The 22,447-nt window shown below is 49.6% G+C and overlaps 1 protein-coding gene across 3 annotated transcripts; it reads left to right on the top strand.

Moving 5' to 3' along the window:
* The first annotated feature begins 1,220 nt into the window (after positions 1-1,220).
* Positions 1,221-20,587, top strand: LOC128272376 (solute carrier family 66 member 2). Of its 3 annotated transcripts, XM_053010174.1 has the most exons (7): positions 1,221-1,469; positions 11,867-12,003; positions 12,941-12,961; positions 13,133-13,192; positions 19,844-20,008; positions 20,119-20,273; positions 20,347-20,587. In XM_053010174.1, the coding sequence occupies exons 1-7, from the start codon at positions 1,267-1,269 to the stop codon at positions 20,428-20,430; spliced, it is 825 nt and encodes a 274-aa protein (XP_052866134.1). In that variant the 5' UTR covers positions 1,221-1,266; the 3' UTR covers positions 20,431-20,587. The 3 variants fall into 3 exon arrangements, with proteins under 3 accessions (XP_052866134.1, XP_052866133.1, XP_052866135.1); XM_053010173.1 differs by having other exon boundaries at positions 12,941-13,192; XM_053010175.1 differs by lacking the exons at positions 12,941-12,961; positions 13,133-13,192.
* The last annotated feature ends 1,860 nt before the right edge of the window (positions 20,588-22,447 follow it).

Genomic DNA, 22,447 nt, shown 5'->3' with positions numbered 1-22,447 from the left:
GTGGAAAACGATACAACAAACCCGTGAAAAATTGTGCTCCCGAGCAGGCGATAAAGGCGAGTGAGCGGAATTAAAACATCGGCTTGAGCCTTGAGTTTCGGCCCGTGGATAGTTGAGTTTGAGAGCGTAGTGCGCTAAAAATATAATCCCTTCCCGTCGTGCGAGCGCGGCGTCTGAGATTCCGTTCCGTGAAAGTCGCAAACATGGACTTTTGCTGTCTTCGCTAAAACACCTCTTGCCAGCCGGCTAGCCTAGCCTAACGGGCCAGCGGATCGACGATAGAAACGAGGCCAAAGAAAGTCTGCAAGTGCCGGTCGCGTTTCGGTTCAGTGCAGAACCGACGAATCTTCCGCATCCTGTCCTGCGGCGCTGAAAGAGAAGGCAAAAAACCATCGTGCGGTGTGTGCGCTGGCACTGTGAAAAGTGTGATTACATTTTCCCCCTTTCAATCGGCGAGAGAAAAAAAAAACGACGCCAACAACCGATAAAAACGGCTAAACGTGTCACAACAAGAACTGCTACGGTAGTTGAATTAATCTTAGATTTTTTCCCATCTTTGCCCACGTGTTATCAGTGTGTGTTGATAGGAGAGTAAAAACAAAGCCCACATAAACCGAACTTCCCCTGGCTAGTTTCTCCTCGGCGTCCAGTATCAGGCCGGTCAACGTGCCCATCAGCAGGCGGGGTGGCGACGACCCAAGCAACAAGACGTCCGCGCTGTTTGTGTGATGATTCCTGCGATCGACAACGACGACGCGTTGAATCGTCTTTATCGCGACCAGGCGAACAAAGCAACCAATGATTTGCGGTTTGTAAACATCCTGCCCCCCGAGACGTTCTCAAGAAAAACTGTGCTTCGTGGCAGCAGTACGGAAAGTAGGTAGGAAATGTACCCATTTCCTGCAGGAAGTTGCCTTGCACCAGTTGCCTTGCAAGGTTAACCAGCGTTCACGTAAGACCGCGCAAGGATTCGTACCAGTTCGAGCCATTCTTCAACAACCAACCCACCGGAAAGACGACCTTTGCCGGACGATGCAACCTACCCGAACGGTGACGAACGGTGCCATCGATGCCATTTTCCGATTATAAGCACCCGCTTTGTCGTCTTCGCAAATGGAACGAGGACAGCATCGCAACACAACAGCAGTGACGGCTTACGCGTAGCGATAGTCCGGTCTCTTGAAGTCCTCGAACGGCAGCAAACTCGCGCTAAATTCCGCAAATTACACAAAACCAAGCGCTGCTTCAGCGGCAGCATCGCGAACGATGGATTGGATTATCAATGATGAGCTCGGGCTCACGGTGGGCCATCTCGTCGGCTGGACGTCGGCCTCGTTCATGGTGGTCGGCGGCGTTCTACCCTACATTCCGCAGTATCGCCAAATCAAGCAGACCCAGGATCCTGAGGGCTTCTCGCTGCACGTTTGTCTCGCCCTGCTGATTGCCAACACGCTGCGAATACTGTTCTGGTAAGCTTTCGGGGGCATTGCCTACTTTTCATTCGCAGAGAACAAACTCGTAAAATAGCACCGTGTCCTTGAAGGACGAACACCATCCATCGCAGATACCTGCTGCACCGTAAAGTATGCGAATGATGCGATGAACGTGCGTTGCGAAGATAATGGCCCACCCTCAGGGCCGATCAGGGCTATCCTGAGCTTCCTTATGCCCGTTCTTTGGAAGAACAAACTGCGGTGCACTGTGCCACCGCCTTGCGCAGAGCCAAAGTTGACCTGTGGTGCCTTGCCTAAAAAGGCTTTTTTGTGCTTCGGGGTTGCCAAGCCCCTGTTCCGCATTTTAATCCTTTAGAAGCACACCGCAGGAACGAAGAGATAAAGGAAAAGCATAAAAATGCTGATAATATCGGCCCAACCCGTACACATTCATGCCATTCCGGACGGTTCACAAATCGTTACCTCTGCGCGCCAATTGGCCATTCGGTTCTTCGGTTGAGTATCGTTTTTTCTGCTCAAATGTCTGGCGTCTGCCGAGTCTCCGTCTTCACATCGACCACTGTGCTGGTCCAAAGGTCCGTCTTGGGCAGTTCTGGTTTTCCCCGCTCTGAACGGATTGCGTTGTCCTTGGTTTTGAAAGACCAACTACGTATTTTCACCGATAGTTTTACTATTCAAACGTGCTGTGGAAGGAAGACCCTACATGCCGTGGGCGCTAAAAATAGAAAGGTGTGGTTGCGCTAAACATCACGTCTAGTTCCATTCCGCTCAGCGCTTGGCACAACTATCTGCCACAGGGTGATAAGAGCACTTCCTCATTCCCAATCGAATGGGCCCTCGAACGCAAAGAGTCTGGCGATGGATGGGCTCCGCGATAAAATGGTGAAGATGGCCGGACGCACGCGTTCGATAAGATACGACGGAAGGCCCTCCCACTACGTCCCCACGCAATTCTTGGCCATTGGCTTGGGCCTGTGAATCAGCACAACAACCGTGAATTCCATCGGCCAGCTTGAGTGAGTGCGATGACGCGTCGGTTGAACCTCGCCAGCTGCACCTGAAAGAGTCGGGTCGGGGTCGGTGGCTGAACCCCGCGAAGCGTTAATGGCAACGGAAACAAACGCAATAAGTGTGCGGCCGTTGTGCGCACATCGTGCGCCCTCTCGGACGCCAATTGACTGGTAATTCAAATAGCAAACAGGGGCTGGGTTGGCTGGGGCTGAGCATGATGATTGCCTTGCACCTGAGATGTGCGGCCTGCATCTTCCCCGTGAGAAGATGCAAATAATAATAATGCCACGATCGTGCGCACGTGGCATGGGAGGGCGGGATTTGCATATTCGTGGCGTTCCGCGCTGCTCCGACCGGAAGGTATTATCGAAATTTAGTTTCCGAGGATTGTGGAGTAAAAAACGCAGAACTTATACGTAATTCGCTTCGGTTGCTGGTTCAAACGGAATTGTTAGATCGTTTTTAACCGGCCCCATACGTCAGCTAGTTCTCCCGCCCTGTTGTACGCATAGTAATGAGGTGCGAAAGTGATTCGAGCCGAGTGATTGGATGTGGATGGGTGGTTTGATACTGTGAACGTGATAAAATGTGCAAAACTGCGCCACCAATCGGCCCATTCATCGGCGTTGTCCGGTCAGTTGCGTCCGGCCGGCGCACATGGTCCGGTCCCGACGGAATTCAATTTTGTCGGAAACGCCTGTCCGGTCGCGCTGCCATATTCTAAGGTCCCTCGGGCGCTTGATATTAGCGCAATAGAAGCACAGTAGAGAGGTGTTAATTTTATCTATTATTTTTGCATTCAACTTCATGAGCTTCATGAGAATCCATTTCATACAGTTTTCTTGTCCGTATCACATCGTTCAAAAAGTCCCGCTAATGGCGCTAATAATGCCATTCATATACCGACGTTCGGAAGTACCAACCTTCAGATGAGGTGTGGCAAAATTTGATGTAATTCGAAGCATAACCAAGAAAGCTATAGTGGTTAAAGTGACGCTACTTTTGCAATCCTGAAAAAATGGACCAAAGCGAGTTTCGTGTGTTGATAAAACATTGTTTTCGAATGGGGAAAAAACACTGTTCAAGCTCAGCAATGGCTTGAAAAACGTCATTCGGACTCTACTCCGTCAAAACCAACCATTTTTCGGAGGTATGCTGACTTCTATGCGGTCGTGCTGATACAAATGATGCGGAACGTTCAGAGCGGCCAAAAGAGGCAGTAACTCCCGAAAACATCAAGCAAGCATTGAAAATCGTGATGGGAGACGGCAAAATGAAAGTGCACGAGATAGCTGAGATGGTGAACATATCAACTGCTAGTGCATTTACTATTTTGCACCAAAATTGGCTATGAAAAAGATTTTTTTCAAATGGGTGCCGCATTTGCGCACATTGGAACAAAAGCCACCATGGCACAATTCAATCAAAACGATGATTAACTTCAACGAATTAGGCTTTCAACTGCTTCCTCATCCTCCGTACTCACCTAGCGACTACTGGCTCTTTACGGATCTCAAAAAGATGCTCCAGGGAAAAAGATATGGCTCGAATGAGGAGCTGATCGCTGCTACTGAGGGTCATTTTGAGTCAAAAGACAAACCGTTCTACAAACATGGAATTGAAAAGTTAGAGAAGAGTGGAATGATTGTATTACACTTTAAGGAGATTATGTTGATGAATAATAAAGAATTTTGCCGATAAAATGTTGTTTTCATAGTTAGTCCCGGGACTTTTTGAACGATGTGATATGCCTTGCCCTCCACACTGTAATTCGCCAAGGCAAATGGTGCTCCTTTACCAACTTTCTTTCAACTTGTGTATCGATTTTTATGTTTCGTTACCTAGCGCCCCTAGCCCGTGGCCGGGGCAGGTAGTTCCGCCTAGTTTTGGTCGAAACTGTCCTTCGAAACTTATGTGTGACACATTAATGTCGTCATTCTATTGTAGAACAGCTTGAAGAGATGCTTTTGTAATGCTAAGGACTATAATACGTTTTGAAAATGCATTGTGAGTATGTCCTCCGCGGTCGACGCTTTTTTTATTATCAGCTTCGCGGTACAATACGCTGTCCGATAAACGATGAAAGTAGGTGCAAATGAATCGTAATTGGACCTCGAGTGTGGGAGCATCGTTGGTCCATTAGCTCGTGCTCGAAACGTGCATCGGTTGCGTGAAGCGTTGCGTAAATATTTTCCATTTTGTATGAGCAATCAATTATGTATCCTATTTTTGCACCGCGGTAAGGTGTAGGTATGTGTTCTGTGTGGTCCGTGCATTTTGTGGTTTATGCTCGCTTTATGCGCGTATTCCAGCAGCGGAAATGGAATTAGATTTCACGTTTAGCTAATTTAACAAAAGGTTGTAGGTGAGCGTAGGTTTTTCGCTTCGGCTATTATACTGTTTTGTCCGGCAACGTCCGAATTGTAAGACCAACCCGAATCCGCGCGAAGGAGTGGAAATAATTTCCTCACTCAACGTTTATTTCCCCTGGCGGCATTTCAATGCAGGGCCGAAGTTACTGACGCAATCGAATCGATTGGTGTAGCGGAATTCACCGAAACAGCTCTGCCGCCGAGAACAGTCTCCAGGGAAGGAATGTTTCCTTCGCGCTGCAATTCAATAACGATAATTACATTTTGAATCGAGCGCGCTGTGCCCTGCATTCAATCAACCAAGTTAATTTGATAAGAAAGCTGGTGTTTGGAACCCACCAAATAGTTTGTCGTACACCCAGGGGCCAAAGTGACCCTGACATTGGCCATAAATCTCTCTACGAGAGGGGGTATACAATGCAGGGGGCCACACTGGACACCGGGGTTGCAATGGTGCACCACTGGGGCAGGTCTCGCGGGAGGTCGAGATCATCGTTCCAGCGAAACCAGTTCTCGTGATCTCATCGACGCAGCGCTCTTGGTTCATACCGATTTATTCATGGTCACAGGCCCGGGGCGCGCGGCACACTTTTCGCTGCCACGCAAAGTTGCCCGAAACGCGACTATGATGTCACAAACACGACTCACGCCTCACCGAAGGCCACGACGAAAGATCGCACAGCTGCAGCCCCTTTCGCGAGCCACCTTACACCTCAACCAGAAACCCTTTTAAAGACTTGGATGATGGGTAAGGTTTCCTTTTGACGCACGGGTGCCCCGGCAACATCGCGGGAGATGTCATAATTAACGATAAACACACGGAGAACGACAAACATTGCGCCAAGTCTGCTGGCTGGCGTCGATGCAATAATTGGCTGGAATCTCGATAGTGGCAGGCGTAGTTATAAGTTGCCCCTGTCTGTGTCTGTTGTGTATGGATACAGTGTAAGCTGCTTACAAACTTCGTTCTTACTTGGGGACAGGGAAAACAGACACAACTCTCGGCATTGGGCCACTATTCAATTTCAAGTCGTAGGTCTGAAAGGAAAATATTTTTCCTATTGGTAATAATTGGCTGCCATACGTTTCCGTTCGTCAGTTTTGTTTTTGTGGAAAATTCTCACTATTTTATTTGAATTAAACTATTTTCTTTAATCAAACGACGACAACGAAGGTCAAATGGATCAACCTTTATTGCCTCCATGAAATTCTGCCATACAGTTTCTGCCTTGTTACATGACGTGCATCATTCCATTAAATCCGCTCCACATTCATTCCGTCGTTCGTAGCGTTCTCATTTTATCCAGGGAACACCTGAGAACCCAAACATTTCGACCGTTTTTGTGAAACAATTTGGAAGAACCGAAATGCGCGATGGAAAATGTGTTGTCTCCTTAGTCATTGTTATTTGGCATTAGGCGCTAATGTCGGACAAATTGTGAGCAATTTGCCGCTACAATTGCATTCAGCGATGCGTGCCACAAACGACAAGTGCTACTGCGGCAAACCTGTACTCCCCAACCTTCATATCAATCCCCTACTTGAACTGACGGGGACGGATTGCCGTTGCTGCGCTAACTTCATTAGTATTTACTGTGTCCATCCAGTTTTGCTCCGAATTGAATTTAGCTACCCTCCCACATCAGGGTCGTAACATTCGTTACAATATGTTTTTTTTCTTCGTTGCGTGATATTTATGACCGAATGGCAGCAGAGTGCGCTGCGCTCCCTTTTGAAGGCTTCAGCGATATGTCGCTGATATCATTTGCAGGAGAGTGGGACGATGCACCCGATATCTTTCGGATTGGGTTAGAAAATTGCATTCTACTAGATGCGCAGTCCATGGTTGTTGATGGACATGTTTACGCGGGAGCTCAGCGAGCATTGCTCGGAGCAGTGTCGCCAGTGTAAACATGTAAAGCAATTAGAAACTGTATCAACTTCCGTCGCGAGACTAAACTATTCGCTGGCACACGGCGACCGGAGAGGTTCCCGTTTTTATGTGTTTACCGGAACGTTGCAGGCCAGTACCGGCGCTGGGCAATTATGGCAGACATGGTCCGACACGCTCGGAGGCGAGAAAAATGCTACGGATCTTGCCTTCGTTTCACCGCTTGTACCGCTCATGTTCGTGTCTGGCTCGTCATCGTCATCCAGCCAAAGCACCCGATCGACAGGAAATGAAGCGTTTGTTTCATGGCTGTGCGCCCGGAGAGATGTGTTAATTTCGTGACGAACTTCTCGCATTTCGTGTGGTTTCTTGCCGTGTGTGGGTCAGGATGGGGTTGTTTGTAAACATCGTTTATCCGAACCGTCCTTCTACATCCCGTTCTTTTACTCGCACCTAGACTCCCGGCTCGTAAATCGCCTAGAGCTGGCACATCACTCACGTTGCTCCCACTTGCACGATGATAAGGCACCTTGCAGCCGCAGTGCCATTATCGTCGGCCGCTGATGCTGCGGCTTTCTTCCAGCGCTGGTGTTTTATTACATGGTTCTGTGTTCTGTCGCGGAACTGTCGACCAGCGCCCAAACGGACGGGTGCGGCACTGTAGTAGGCCAGCATGACTAATTTAGCCATGTTGCGTGCCTTTGTAAAGCTTAAAGGTGTCGCCATCGCCTCTGGGCCTGGATGATGCCCCCTTGATGTCAGTTTAATACCACTGACGCTGCCGGAGTGCCAAAGGCTGGCGTTGAAACTGTAATAATGTTACAACCCGATTCGAGCTGTAAATGTGCTTACAAAATAAGGAGTCTGCTAATATTCGAGCAGTTAATTTGCTCCGATAACTCATTCGAGCAATTTTGCACACCTCCCAGCCAAGTGATTCGATTGTATACTGAATCTGTGTTTCTTTGTTTGTCATGGAGGCGCCAGACATGGAGCACCTGGCGCCTCCATTTTTGACAAAAAAAAACGGCATTTTGGTCGTTTTTCGATCAATGCATGGTTCAAATTGATCATTTGTTATCAGTAGCGATCTGAATTAACGTTTCATCCGGTTTTAGGAGCTTGTGATGCATCGCACCTTTCTGGTCCCACCAGACACACAGCATTGTCTTTTTATCGAATCGAACCAGATCAGCAGTCGAAGTTGATGCATCACACCTTTCTGATGCCATCAGAATGTACGTTTTTTGGAGTCCTCGTACGCTCTTGTTTTGTTAAGTCAAAATCGCCATTTTGAAACTTTTAAACCACTTAAGCACTGTGATCTTCCAACAACAAGCTTCGACAAGCATTTGATGCGATTCGGAAAATGTTTCCTTCAGCAGGTACCCCCAAAATAATAATCCCCACAAAACGCCATTTTCAGGCACGAAAGTTGACATGGTCTAACCCTTTCAAAAATCGGCTGCAAACTACATAATTTTTTTTTTTCACACGAAATACTTGGCCTGTTGTCAAAACAAGGTAATGAGACCAAAACAGCAAAACTGGGAAGTCCAAATTGATAGGTAGAGCCATCTGTTCAAAAATGCGAACCTCAAGTTCTAGACCTGTACTTCGATAACTCGTTCGAGCAGTTCAGTATGGTCCTCTAACTAATTCGAGCTTGGTAACATCGATGTGAATCCTTACATACGTCCCGAGTCCCAGATGTTAATACTTACATACGTCCCAAGCACTAACATCGATGTTAGCGCTTGGGAGACCTGGCCTGTGGCAGGACATTTAATGCGCCCTCCAACAAGATTTCAATTAGAGAGCATCGGAGCAAGGGAATGCAAATCGAAGTTGGATTTCACTTCGCTTCAGAGGCATTAAATAGACCATATGCGACAACGACAACCGGCCAACGTGGTCAACTTTCCATTAAGGACCAACATTTGTTAGGTGTTATTACACCCAATGTTAAACGGCAACGTAGTGCTGAAATTGAAAGAAATCGCCTTCGAAAAGGCGAATCGCGCGCTTGATGACAGATATCGATTTTGTTCTCGCCGCGCGAGGAACCAGAAAGAGTCTCCGGCAGAACCAACTGAAAAGCCAGGCGCTACTACACCTGTTGCGTGACCGTTTGGCACAGATTGCAGCGAACGTTAGCGATGACGACGACGACGGGAGAAGAAGCATTTTGCGTTCGTGCGCCACCTCCGCTGCTAAACCATCTGCTTCCAAAGTGGGGTCTGCCGGTTTTGTTCCATTTACGCAAAATACAGCACGTAGCACAATGGCAGATTCGTGCGGTTGGCATGCCCGACAGCCGACAGCGCGCACCCAAATGTGAAGAATCCGGCGGGGCATTCTGCCAACCTCCCTTGCACTGGGCGCATCATATGGTGCCCGAGTTATGCTCCACTGAGCCCTCGGTCTTCGTGACATTGACCGCGAATCAACAACTGGCTCTCGCATGCCTCTGTCCACTCGGATCACCTCAGTGCCTCAGGGGCCCCGTCTCTCTAGTGGCGAGCATATCACGGACATCGGGCCCACCCTGGGTAATATCATTATCATTATTGCATGCCAATCCGCTCTCGTTTTGTTGTTGATGGTCAGCATTTTATTCCGCACGCCACGAGCCGAGCGTGGTGTACCACAAGACGTACGTTGGTCGGGAACGGAGCGCAGCACACGGATTACTGTAATCCTTCCAAGACTCTCAAGTGTGCGTGGAGGCCACCGGATTAAATCATGCAACAACATGGGCATCGCATCCAATTCAGCTCAATTGGATAACAGCGGCACCTCGTTTAGTGCCACCGACGGGGACGGAATATTTGCGCATCGTCCATCAAGTGTTTTGGATCCAAGGAATCGCCCCGTAGTGTGTGCCTTCGCGTGTGATCCGTGTCCGTGATTTTTGTTTACAAATTCTAGTTCCAGGAAGAATTTATAAGTCTTGGGATGGAATTGTTTTGTCTTCCGAAGCCCCCGTTCATTGTCTGTTTGTAGATAGTCTTATCGCACTGTTTTGCGCTCGTATAGCAGACGTTTCACATTATCATGGCCCAAACTGTTTGTCTACAGCAGCCGCGTAACTGAGGGAGAGGATTAACCAGGAAATATATTGTCTGCCCGGTGGATCCGGCCTTGGTCTGGAGGTTCCCTGTTGTCAAGCCGCCCAAACTGTCTCTCAAAGACTTGCGATAGGAATAGTTTTGTGTTTATTCGCGCAGCGGTCTTGTTGTGATATTTGTCCGTCACATCAAAAACTGCTTTCTGGTCGTGCGTAGGCTCTTTTTTGGCAGTTTTGAAATTTTCTAGAAGGACGTCACCGGGAGCTTATCGCCTGAACAAACCCCGGACTGACGCTGATTCGCTCAAGTAATCAAGATTTACTATTGATTGTTTATACAGCGAGAAAACAGTCGTCGGCGTCGTGGTTGGGTCGTTTTTCACAGGTCGCAGGAATCGGTGTCACTGATAACCGGTTACGAAGCTATCGTCTCTGGTGTGGACTCTTGGAATGTTGGCGCCATGGCACTTGACGACACACAATGCCATGGATCTGTTGGCCTTGTTCGTGGTTGAGTTTAAGGATGGTTCTGCGTGACAACATTTGCAGATTGTCAGGACGAAATGAGTTCCCCTTTGTTTAGCTTCTAGCAATTACGGTTTGTTGGGAATCAGTCAGCAGTTTCAGTTTTCTTTCACTTCGGTTCGTTTATTCAATTTTAAAACCAACAGTAATTTCAACTTCTCTGACAAGATTACGATAAACTATTGGTTGAAACAATGGCTGGGCACAGTAGTAATTAATCACTTGGGTCAGTTTCAAGGTAAAGATTCTTCACTTAGATTTCGAACAGACAATTAATTTAATAAGTCAAATTTGTAACATAATTCTTAGTTAAGGTTTTATTTCTATGAATAATGCATACGCAAATATCAGTGGTCACTGGTAAATTCAATTGTGCGGTCCGAACATCATCCATCCACCGTTTCTATCCAAAAGACGTAAGTTCGGACCCTGACAGGGCATCAATTTCGAGTGCTTTTAGTTTCCATTTGTGCTTAATAGGCTCTGTCCATTCTTGATTGAACACGGAATTGCTCTTACGCCATTTTTAGTTCGTTGTTTGCACGTGAAGAACTAGCAGAACCGCAGAGGCTGTCATTGATATCGCGGAAAATCGGGTTTATTCTGTAAAGTGTTTTCTCGTACGGAACATACGGAACTTGGTCGCCGGTGAGTTGGTGAAAAACCGATATAAATAAGTGCGCCAGAAAGCAACTAAAAGGACTCTCTCTATTCCAACCGTACCCGTGACCATGCAGGATGGCACAGAGCCGGGCAGTCAACAGTTACGCCGACGGTTGCCAACTACTCCGATGCTCCGATGCCCGGTGTACCACAGCCGGGTTGGTGTGTCACCCGTGCCAGTTTCCATTCGGGCAGTATTTCTCCGATTTTCTCGGCACAAAGAAACGGGGCCGCCATTGAATAAGAAATGAGGTTAAAAAGTATAACTGTGGCGGGGGGTAATATTTCGGTTGAATCTTTCCACCGAACTCTCCGAGCCGCGAGTGTGTGCCGTCGCCGCATTGCAACCGTAGCTTGGGGACGATCTGGTGTAAAAATAAAACTACAAATCATTCATACCCTTGCTTTCGGTGGCATGTCTCTAGCGATGAGAGAACATTTGGTTCTGCTCAAGTCACTAATTTTTGCACAGCGTTCCCCACCGGTCACTTGAGCCTTGAGCATGATGGTGGTTTAAAGAATAAACTACCAAATGGAGACCGTGTTAGTTTTTTCAAATCCTTCAAAACTGACAAACTCACAGGCATGGCACCGTCACCATCTGCTGCATGTCAACAATACCCTCGGCTGTGCATTTTCTGTTCTCTCCCTTCCAAAACAGCGGCACAGATTTTAGAATGACAATGTTAGGTCAGTTATATTTTTACCAACCGCCAGCCGGTGACCGGCGGGGATGAAAGAGAAGGCCTGAAAAGATCCAAACCCAGCTTCATCAAGGCCGCGTTATTTTAGTTGGAAGCGAAATACGCAGTTTTGTATATAGAAAACGTCTCAAAACTCAATAACAATGATTCCTTTCCTTTTTCTTCTTTCACCGTAGGTTTTCCAGTCGCTATGAGCTTCCGCTGCTGGTGCAGAGTGTCGTGATGAACATAACCATGTTCCTGATGATCCACCTGTGCGTGAAGGTCCGCCGCAACAACGCTATCATGCGTACGAGGGAGCGCGTCTTTTCAGGTCAGTAGTGGTGATGTGGCACTAAAATACGCTGCATAGAGCGCCTGGCGATGGTGGTTCTCTTGCGGAGAATATGGCGCGTGTCTCTTGCCCTCTGTCCCAATCCCCTCGGATGCTAGGATTCTCCCGAACACACACCACTCTGTCCTTCCTGGCGGCATCCTTCAAATGTGTGGTAAATGAGCTTACCAGCATGTGTAAGCACTCGATGCCCGCCCCACCGGGCCAGGATCTTTCAAGCAAAGCAAACGGTCAAACCACAACACCTACCCCGGAACCAGAAGGGCGTCACGATTACCCTTTGCACAACGTTACGGCTTTCACACCAGTCCTCGCCGGCAAGGATTCTTCTGCACGTTTGGCCGATGTTTCTATCGCATGGATTGTACCGCTTTTTTAGTTGCTGCATTTCAACGTAAGAACGCTTGGGAAAAGTCACTTCCGGCAACTGAATGTTGCCCGCCAGCCGCCGGGAAGCTTAGCTGATAAAACAACCGCGTGCTGTGGAGTCTGGGTCTTTCGGAGAATGGAAATTGAATAGGCCTTTTGTTCCTGCTTCACTACAGTTCTGTTCAACAGTTCTTAGGATCCTGTTCGCGATGCTTGTCTTTTGCGGCTCGTGTCCCCCGTTGCTTGCACACTGAACCGGAAAACTCACGTTTTGTTTGTCTTGCAAATTACTACTAGGATATAAGATTGTGCTTCGAAGATAGTGCATGCACTCGACCCCTGCTTTATCCCCAGACTTCCCGCCCCCGGGCAGCACACAGCACTCTAGACCCCTTTTACAGAGCACCAGCGATCGATCGTCCACACAGATTCGCACCAAATCGTGTCAAAGTACACTGTTGCCGCGGCGGCCGGTTCCACTCTAACGTGGTTGATAACGTTTCGTCCTTATCGCACACTTGAAACACTATCAAATCCATCAACGCAGGAGACGACACGGCGGCCACGGGTGTGGTCGAGGGACACGGCAAGGGTGGAGAGGGAGGCATCATAAACATTCGCCGCTCGTCCAGCACCAATCTGACCGCCACCGGGAGTGGTATGCCGGCCACCAGCCACCACAACACCACCACCAGCATCGGTATCGGTTCGGCGCTCGTGACGCAACCGCCACCGGCAGTGACCGCAGGTGGCACGGGAGGACCCCTGAAGAAATCTCGATCCCGCCACTACATCTACGGTACGCTGGAGTTGTGTGTTTGTTGCGTGTAATCTGCTTGCGTCGGTGTGCACAGTCTTGTTTTTGTGTGTCTGTGTGTAGTTGTATGTATTCAGCGATCATCATCAACGCCATCCTAACAACACCGTGACCCACGAGTGACCCACGGTCAAGATCGTCTCCAGAATGCATCATCTCGCTAACGCTTGTGAGATAATCCCTTCACAGTAGTAACGCCTCTCTACACACGCCATCTTCATCGGATGGCTTTCATTAGTTCAAGTGATCCTTGGGAATCCTTGGAAGCAAGATCTGAACCAAAAAGGAATAATTTGTCGTACATGACGGACGCGCGCTACTCATGTTTTGCCTCATAACTGCATCTCTCCCACCAGCATAATTCCCATAGTAAATAGATCATCGTCGGAGCAATGCACATAATAATGAGTGGACCGGGACGAACTCGTTCCTGTAAGCGAATCTTTTCAGATTTGCAGGCTCAGCCCGCTCTTGTTTGAGTGCACAGCTGAAGAAGAATAGCTGACAACGTCACCAACTCAGTGGGCCAACTTCTTCACTGGGCGCCCCGGAATAGGACGCTGTAGGACGCATCATCGCCGTCGCCTGAAGAGCCAACCCTCGAGTTGCCACGACACGGTGGCCACGGTTTAACTTTGCGAAAGATTTTCAATCAGCGGTGGTCCGCCGGTCTGCGTTCTCCACGGAAGTGTCGTAACTCTCGAGAGGCGGCAAACGTATTCGGGGTGTTCCTGAGTTTCTGAGGTGGCTGTTGACTAATTGAAGTGACTTTGTGACTTCCAGACCTGCGTGCTCCGTTCGCTTCTTCGTGCCTCCTTTTTTTGGTCCCAGTCCCAGAGAGTCCTTCACAAGTGGTTCGTTTATCTTGTGCCATAGCCCTCGCTGGTGACCTTCGCGGCGCAGCTTAAGGCGAGGCATTCGTTGACATCCGGCGGAGGGCCGTACTTTCGCTGACGTCGTATCCGGCGCCCCGCGTGTGTCGCGTGTTTGTCAGAAATATTAACCAAGCTCCTGATTTCAGCGTCGTAACAAACGAAAAAAGGAATGGCGGCGCTGTTCCCAAGTGTATGGCAAAACCCCCCGGCCAGGATTCGGTTTCTTTTTGGCCCACGAATGTTGGCGTGTTGCTGCGAGGAACAGAAGCAAAAACGACCCCCCAAAAAACCGATGACGTAAAGCAGGCAAAGTACGCACCGCGGCGGGACTCCTAAAAATAGTGCCAATCGAAACGCCAATACGTTCGCCGCGCCAAAGGCCCAAATGGGTGCTAGAAACGCATTGCGCGCAAAACGGAAGGACCCCTGAGTACGCCGTGCGCCAGACAGCTGGAGATCCGTTAAGAAACGATCTGAAACGTTGGATGAAACGCTCGTCAAAGGCCGTAATTGTTTCGTTACCTCTCCAAAATCCCAATACACCCATTATCTTAAACCGGTGGAGCCGTATCAAAGCCGGTTCGGGGCTGCGGAGATCGCTTAATTACCCTTTTATCCTTACTAAGCGAAGTGCTTTAAAAGTTTGTCGTTCCCTTTTGTAAGGCGCCACACATAAGAACCGAAGGCGCCCGACATCGACCACAGACTTGGTGAAGGTCACGCTGAACTTTCACGGCCGGACAGCACCCTGAAGCAGCCCTCTCGTGGGCCGCTTACTTCCGACTGATCGGCCCGAGCACCTTTTTCTGCTTGGTCAGTGACGCGATCCGGGAGCGTCCTTTAAAAGGACGATAATGATGTAAGTCGAAAGCGCCTTCTGCCTAGCACTGCTGTACTGTATCGAGCTCATTTTCATATCGGTCACGGTCAAGACGAAGGCAAACGAAGTCTGCAGAACAGTCGCCTGTGCTTGATGGTGTTCCGGACCAAAGAATATGTTGACATTCAGGGCCGCACCACTGCCGTGTATTCCCATTTTTGTAATGCAAAACTCTCACTTCGATGTCCTGTGGCCCTCGCTTTACCATGTGCTCGCCTAGCTGGACCAACACCGGGACGAAACATAAATTTCAAAGAGTTATACCCGTTCCGCCGACGAACTTGTGCTTCGGTTTCCGTGTTTAGCCTCTGAAGGAAGGATTCAGTACCAGCGTGGAGTTCCTCCAGTGTGGGGAATATTTGTTTGTTTCCTGTTCAGCGCAGGCACAAGAAGCTCATCAGCTGGCCGGCCCGGTGCAGCTATTTATTGGGCCACTCGAGAGCCGAGGCCACGGCAGGAGTAGTAACCAGGGTCATCCGGGCGTGTAGTGTAGCCGTCTGCCCGTGGTGCCGTCTAGTTGATTGGATAAATTTACGGCCCGGAAGCAGGTTTCAGCTATTGCGGCCGCCCGGGTATTGTGGTGGTGTAGGGAAAACAAAAATATTTAAATCGAATGCTAAGTGAATATCAACAGCTTCTCGCGAAACGCGCCCCCCAAAAAGGGCACGACGTCGCGTCAGTCTTGGAAGAAAGCGGCGGACACGCAAAGCTTGGCACGTGGGGCCATGTGACGATGTGGCGGTATGTTCTCCTCGGGTGCCCGCGCTACATAACGGCGCACACAGTCAATAAACAACAATCTCACGCCACCAACGGAGCGCGCTCACTCAAACGGTCGGATTGTGTGTTCGACAGAACGCCATACATTTTTTATTCTGCTCTTTTGAAGGCAGCTTTGGTGCTTGTTCTTAGCCGTGCCAAGGGTATTGGAGCCTACATTGGGGCGCCTTCGCAGCTGTTTACTAGCTACAGGACTAAACTTGAGCTGGAACCCGTTCGAGCGCGCGAGGCTGAACGGAACACCTTTCTGCATTAGTAATCGCCTCAAAATGAGAAACTTTACTATTGTTCTTGGGCGACAATGAACGACCTTTGTCACCAGTGTATAGTGGCAGGCAGTGTGCAGCAAGGTTTCCATTGAATTTAGAAGATTTTTTACACGTAATTCATTCACCTACAATATCAGGTTGGGGAAAAAGTAATCGACGTTTTTCACAACAGCTGCCTTTTGTGATCGATATCTCGTGAAGTATCGATCGTACAGCTTCAAGTTTAGGCTCGTTTTAAAGCTGATATTTTACACTTAAAAAACTGCTTTCACTGTATATTGTTTGTTCCATTCGTTTGTGAGTTGCAGGGTGTAAACAATGGAGGTCAACTAAGAAAAAATTCGGTACATTTTACAGTTTTTCTTAGAAAACGGTGTAAATTCAAGCTAGGTCGCTGAAATTTTGCATCGTGTTTATGCTGCCAATACTCTAACAGCTAGTTAGGTCAAATTTTGGTTTCGTTGACCCGTTTCAGCTATTTTTTTATGTTTAAGTTGCACCTCGCACAGGCAGACCCGCCATCGAAAATGTCGATAAAATCACAGAAATATCCAAAGCTCATCAGCAGTTTAGTAATCGGAGCATCGGCCAGGAGCTAAAGATTAACTATCAAGCAGTTTTAAGCCATTTGCGCAAAGCTGGGTTCACAAAGAAGCTCAATGTTTTGGCGCCAACCTATTTACATGAAAAAAAACATGATGGCTCGAATTTCCATCTTCGCAATTTTGTCCAAACGGAATGAAATCGACCCATTTCCTAAACGGATGGGTACTGGGGATGAGAAATGGGTCACTTACGACAATATTGTGTGAAATCGGTCTTGGTCTAAACGTGTTGAAGCAACTTAACCGGTGGCTAAACCAGGAAAAACGACTAGGAAGGTTCTACTAGGTATATGGTGGGACTTGAAAGGAACTGTTTATTGTGAGTTACTTCCGTGTAGCCAAACACTAAATTCAGATCTCTACTATCAATTACTGCACCGTTCGAAGCTAGCAATTGACCAGAAACGACCAGAATCGGCCAACGGAAGAGGTTTTGTGTTCCAACAGGACAACGAAATGTGACGCACGTCTTTAGCGACTCGCCAGAAAGTCCAAGAGCTTGGATGGAAAGTGTTAATGCATCCACCGTATAGTCCGGACCTTGCACTAAGCGATTGACACCTTTTCCGCGCATTACAAAATTTCCCGAGTGATGAAAAACAGAAATCAAAAAAGGAAAAAAGATTGCTCAAGTTTTTTGCCAATAACGAGTAAGCCTTTTATAATAGAGGCATTATGGAGGTATTTTTAAAAAGACAACAAATTTTTCAACAAAATGGTGCATATTTGACGCAAATCGGACCATTGAAACATCTTAAATAATATTTTGAAGTTCACGCCAAAAACGTTGATTTCTTTTTCCCCAACCTGATATTTATACCTCATACAACCCGCGGCCAGTACCGAACTTCTCGCAACACCGCGACTGGAAGCGACGTTAAAAAGGACGACAAACAACCTTTTCCATGGGTCACGAACAAGGGTGTTTCGATTTAGTGTTCGGTCTAGCGATTAAAGTCAATATTTTCCCAATATATGTATGCTTCTAATATTCACGCAAGCTACCCGCCCACGGGAAAGCGAACCGGCGATAATCCGCCCTGATCGCGAACAAGGGCTGCCGGGAGGGGAGCCAAAACCACACGCTCCCATCAAACAACGTCGTTGGCACACGAACCATCATCCTTGTAGCCAGCCAGCGCCGGAACAATGTGTCAAGGATGACGGGGCGGATGTAACCTTAAAAACCCCATCAATCTGTCTTCCGCGCGGGTGCGGGTACCGGCGGTGTGTTCCTAGGGCAATCGGCCGGCAGACGGAAGTGTTGCCGGTGGTGCCCTTGAATACTTTGGCGGTGGCTTTCTTTGGCTGAGAAAATTCGATCCATCCTGGCCACTGTTTGTGGCACATGTGGCTCCTCCTTTCAGGCGTTCCAGGCAATCTGTAACGTTTCTCGGTGCGGATCGAGGATCATGCTGGCCACGATAAATCCTTCCGGACCTCCGGTCCAATCGCTTGTTCCGGTGAAGGATCGGGAGGCTACTATTAATTTACGTTTCAATTTTCACTGCGGCTGACGGACCCCACACTTACGATGGGTTTTTTATTCCCGTTGGTCGGGCGGAACCACGTCAATCATATACACCGAGTCGAAGGTTAAGGAAAAGAACCGCACAAAACAAAACAAAGCTGCTCGAAGTGCGTGGTCAGATTTATTGAATTCCCGGTCGACGTTATGGATGGCGGTTGCTTTGTTTCGTTTACGCGGCCAAATGTCACCGCCAACGCATTTCGATTACCATCAATCATGCCCGTTTAATGATGTCACCGAAGGAGAGAGAGAGTTCGGTCAAGGGACGGCACCGCTGGCGCCGCTCTTGTTGTCGGGAGACAGCGCCAGAAGGGCCAGAAAAATAAACCAATCGTCCTAGCCACAATCAGTGGGGCAGTTCCTGACAAAAGACGGCGTGGACGCCGGTGCTATCATCAATAGCTACGCTCCAATGCACAACATATTGACGGCAGCGTTGCTGGCTAACCGACTTTTGGCGGCCGCGATGACGCAGTTCGTTGGTGTCCCTCTCCGCGTGCTGGATTCCGGTTTCTTATCGGAAGGAGAACGTCTAATGGGCGGATTAGTCGCCGACGGGACTAATCAAATGGAGATTGCTCTTCTCTGATTACGATTTGATGATTATTAAACCGAAGGCCGTTCCCCGTTCGCATCCTGTGAATCGATCTAATGGGGAAGCATCGTAAAAATAAAGCGCACACAAGGTCTTGTGCGAAGGCCCCTGATCCTGTCGACCCTGCCGCCGATTGTACGGCACGTGCAGTATCAAATGCTATTACGCGCTCCCCACAACTTTATGCTCGTGCGAATGCATCGCGATCGTGAGATGGCAATTATGGGCCTGTTCCCCACATCAACCTGCCGTCGTGAGGTTAGAAGCGGGCGGGAAGGTAACTGCTGGTCGCGTGCATCACCCCCCGCCGACATGACGCTAACGCCGAGGCGAAAGCATAAATAGGACCAGGACCATGTGCTGCCATTTGCCGCATCGAGGGTGCGGTCGCTGAAAGCACACACGACTTACGGGTCGGGCCAACCGTAAGTAATGGTCCGAAGAGGCCACACCTGCGCTCCAGGCCGCGACTGACAGCGGCGTTACTTGAGGATGCGCTCGGTTCTAGGGCGGTGGCCAAAGAAAATACTATTGACATAGAAAAATAATCCCATTTGCAAGCCACCCGTCGGTCGCCTCGTCGTTGCGTGTTCCTCGGCTGCTTCCTTCTACTGCTTGCTCGTCGCTGCGTCGCTTCGGCATTCCGCCGGAACCAGCAGGAAAAGATTTTAATGCCCGTTTGCATGTTCGCTTGGTTCATCGAAAATACGACCGCGTCACCGCGTGTTTGTGTTGTGCGTGTTCCGAATCCTTTCAAAACATTTTAGTTTTTTGGTGTTGTGCCCATTTCCATCTTCCGTGTGTAATCGGCCGATCTTCCCATTTGCTGCTGCTTAACCACCACCACACCCACCCAGCAAGCCTCTACGTTTCCATCACCGCCACGCATTACACCCGCATTACTACCACCGGACTACATAAAAGCCTCTGAAAATAGCCATCATTTCATGCTTCGGGCGCTGCATGGATATCAAATTAATTACTCTCTTTTCCCACCTCTTTTTCCCCATTCATGTCAAAACTGCGGCCAACAACTTCGCCGGGCCGGGCTGTCGCTGTGCTTCGCTTCGTTTGTATTTTTCGTTTCCGCCAAATCAGACTTTGATTCGCGCTACTTCTGGCAGTGGACGGACTTCCAGTCCTACGTGGACTTTATGCTAGTGGTCTGGGCGGTCGGCGCGGCCGTCACGTACCTGCTGCTTTCCGTTACCTGGTTCATGGAGACAATCGGCTTTCTGGCCGTCTTTACTGAAGCAATGCTTGGTGAGTAGCGCTCCGTTCGTCCTACGGACAACGGACCGCGTGGTCACGTGCTCTAATTGCACCTTCGCGGATTGCGCACTTGCTCAATGCTTTTCTCCTTTTCTCCGCAGGCCTTCCACAGTTCGCGAGGAACTACAAGAATAAGTCCACCCATGGGATGAGCATTTGCATGGTGATCATGTGGACCGCTGGTGATATGTTTAAGACTGGTTATTTTATCTTAAGGCACGCGCCAACGCAATTCTGGATCTGCGGCACGCTGCAGGTGAGAGTTAGCGTCCATAATAATGGACATTTTGGCCGACACGACATTCTAATATCCTTTTTTTCCTTTGCAGGTCAGTCTAGATCTGGCCATTTTGTTGCAGGTGTACATTTACCGTAAAAATCCAGCGCCCCGTAACACGCATCGTGGCGATTAGCAGTTTGCCCCCCAAAATACGACTATTCAAGGTACTGTGCTGAACAACAACAATAACAACAACGGTGGCAGCAACAAGAGCAGCACCCGTTCGCACCGCAATCACACGCTGACCCGCAAAGCTGTCCAACAATCGATCACCAGCAACGGCACCGGCAGTGCGTTGCCATCACCCATCTCCGACGATACGGCTCTCATCCTTCCCGGGCGCCGAGATGTGGCCGTCGGTTGCAATCGGCTGCTCGGTCTCGCTCCACTCGCCACGGCCTGCTCGACGTCCGGTGCATCTTCATCGTTCTACAGCAGCGTGCTCGGCGCCGAATGTTCCGTTTCGTTGCGATCGCGCGATCGCAGTTCGCAGGGTGCCGGTGCATCGTCGGCACCCAAGACCAATCGTCTTGCGGCACGCTTCCAGCACTCCAAATCTCATTCGATTGCTTCGTCACCCCGCGAAACCACTCCGGTGCGCCACTCCACCGTAATAGCCGTGCGGGGTGGGTCCGAAAAGTTTAGCGACCGTCAGAAGACTGCTTCGTTACCGCTACCGAAGCGGCGTCAACTGAGCTTAAACGTTAGCGAGCCGGCGCAGGATGGTGCGGGACCGCCGCACCCGAAACGACCTTCGTCCGGTGTGAGCATCTTGAATGAGGACATTTACATCGACAGCTCGCTGGTCGGTGACAATTGTTCGTTCGATACGAACACGTCCGCTCTGGGGGGCGGCCGCGATGCGATGCGTGATTCGAGCTGTACGCTAAACAGCAACAGCTACAAGGAACAGTACATTCTAGGCTGTGGCCACTACCGGAGCAATCTGAAGCACTACGATGCACTGCTGGCGGGCGGTGGTTGTTTGACGCAGCGTCGCAAGGAATCGACCAGTTCCGTGGTCGTGGAGAAAGTCGATGAACTTGAGGACGATGAAAAGTCAGCGATCTCCCCCGGCAGGAGAGAAAGCAAAAAAGTGACCGCAGGTCCCGAACTGGATTGCATCGAGATGGCAGAGAAAGTTCCGGACGTGCAGCCGAAAACGCACCACTATCCAACGAATGCGAAATCGCTCGAGGACATCTTATGACGGCACGCATCACTGGTCCTCCTGTGGCCAGTGATGAGCAGTGAACAAATTCGGCGGCTGGAGCGGGAGCATCTCCAGCACTCCTGCCACCAGTCGGCCACCTCAACCATATCCACTACGAACAATGAATCTCGCACGATGAAATCGGTCGAAACGCAGACGGACCACCTTGACGGAGGCTGCAGTTGCGAGGCGGACGATGCAAGCGTCTCTGGTCTGGTCACCGATATTGGTCACGACGACGATGAGGACGTTGCAGCGGACTGTGACTTTGGAAGTGACGCAGTTGTTGGTGGTACGCAGCAACCACATGTGAACGAACCGGATAGTTCGCACGGCGAACAGACTGTCTTCCCCGTGGAGCGCAGGATGAAGGCCAAGGGATCGATTGGTGGGAAGGAGCTTGCCGACGCAATACAAATTGCCGTTTGTGATCCGGAACAGAAAACCATTTGTTCACCACTCGCTGGTGACGACGATGACGACGACGACGACGAGCTGGACGACGACGATGCGGAACGTTCCCGTAGCTTGCGCCTTGTAACGGCCAACAATCTGTTCAATTTTAATAAGCTCGAAATCCTGAACGAACGGTCCGGTTCCGCGGCGAGCGGTGGCAGCGACGGTACACTGAGTCATCGTGGTGGTGGTGGTGGTGGCGGCGGCCTTCGACCGGCCCTTCTTCTCTCGGCATCCTCCGGTGGCGGTAGCACCAGCGACAGCAATCGGAATCTGTGTGAAAACGAAGCAAACGTGGCCGTGGACGACGCCATCGCTAGCGAACAGCTGAAGCAGCGGGGCGCAGTTCCTGGCAAATCCCTCGCCTCGCATCTAGATTCGCTCGAGGCGATCTTTATCCAGGAGAGCCCGGAGGTGATTTTATAGCAGTGGCCATTGTTTCGATGGGCAATGATTGTCGCCTTATAAGCGCGAACCGCTT

Source organism: Anopheles cruzii, chromosome 3 (assembly GCF_943734635.1).
Source record: "Anopheles cruzii chromosome 3, idAnoCruzAS_RS32_06, whole genome shotgun sequence".
Taxonomy (NCBI): domain Eukaryota; kingdom Metazoa; phylum Arthropoda; class Insecta; order Diptera; family Culicidae; genus Anopheles; species Anopheles cruzii.
The sequence above is the reverse complement of the archived record's forward strand: the minus strand, read 5'-3'. Positions and strand labels throughout refer to the sequence as shown.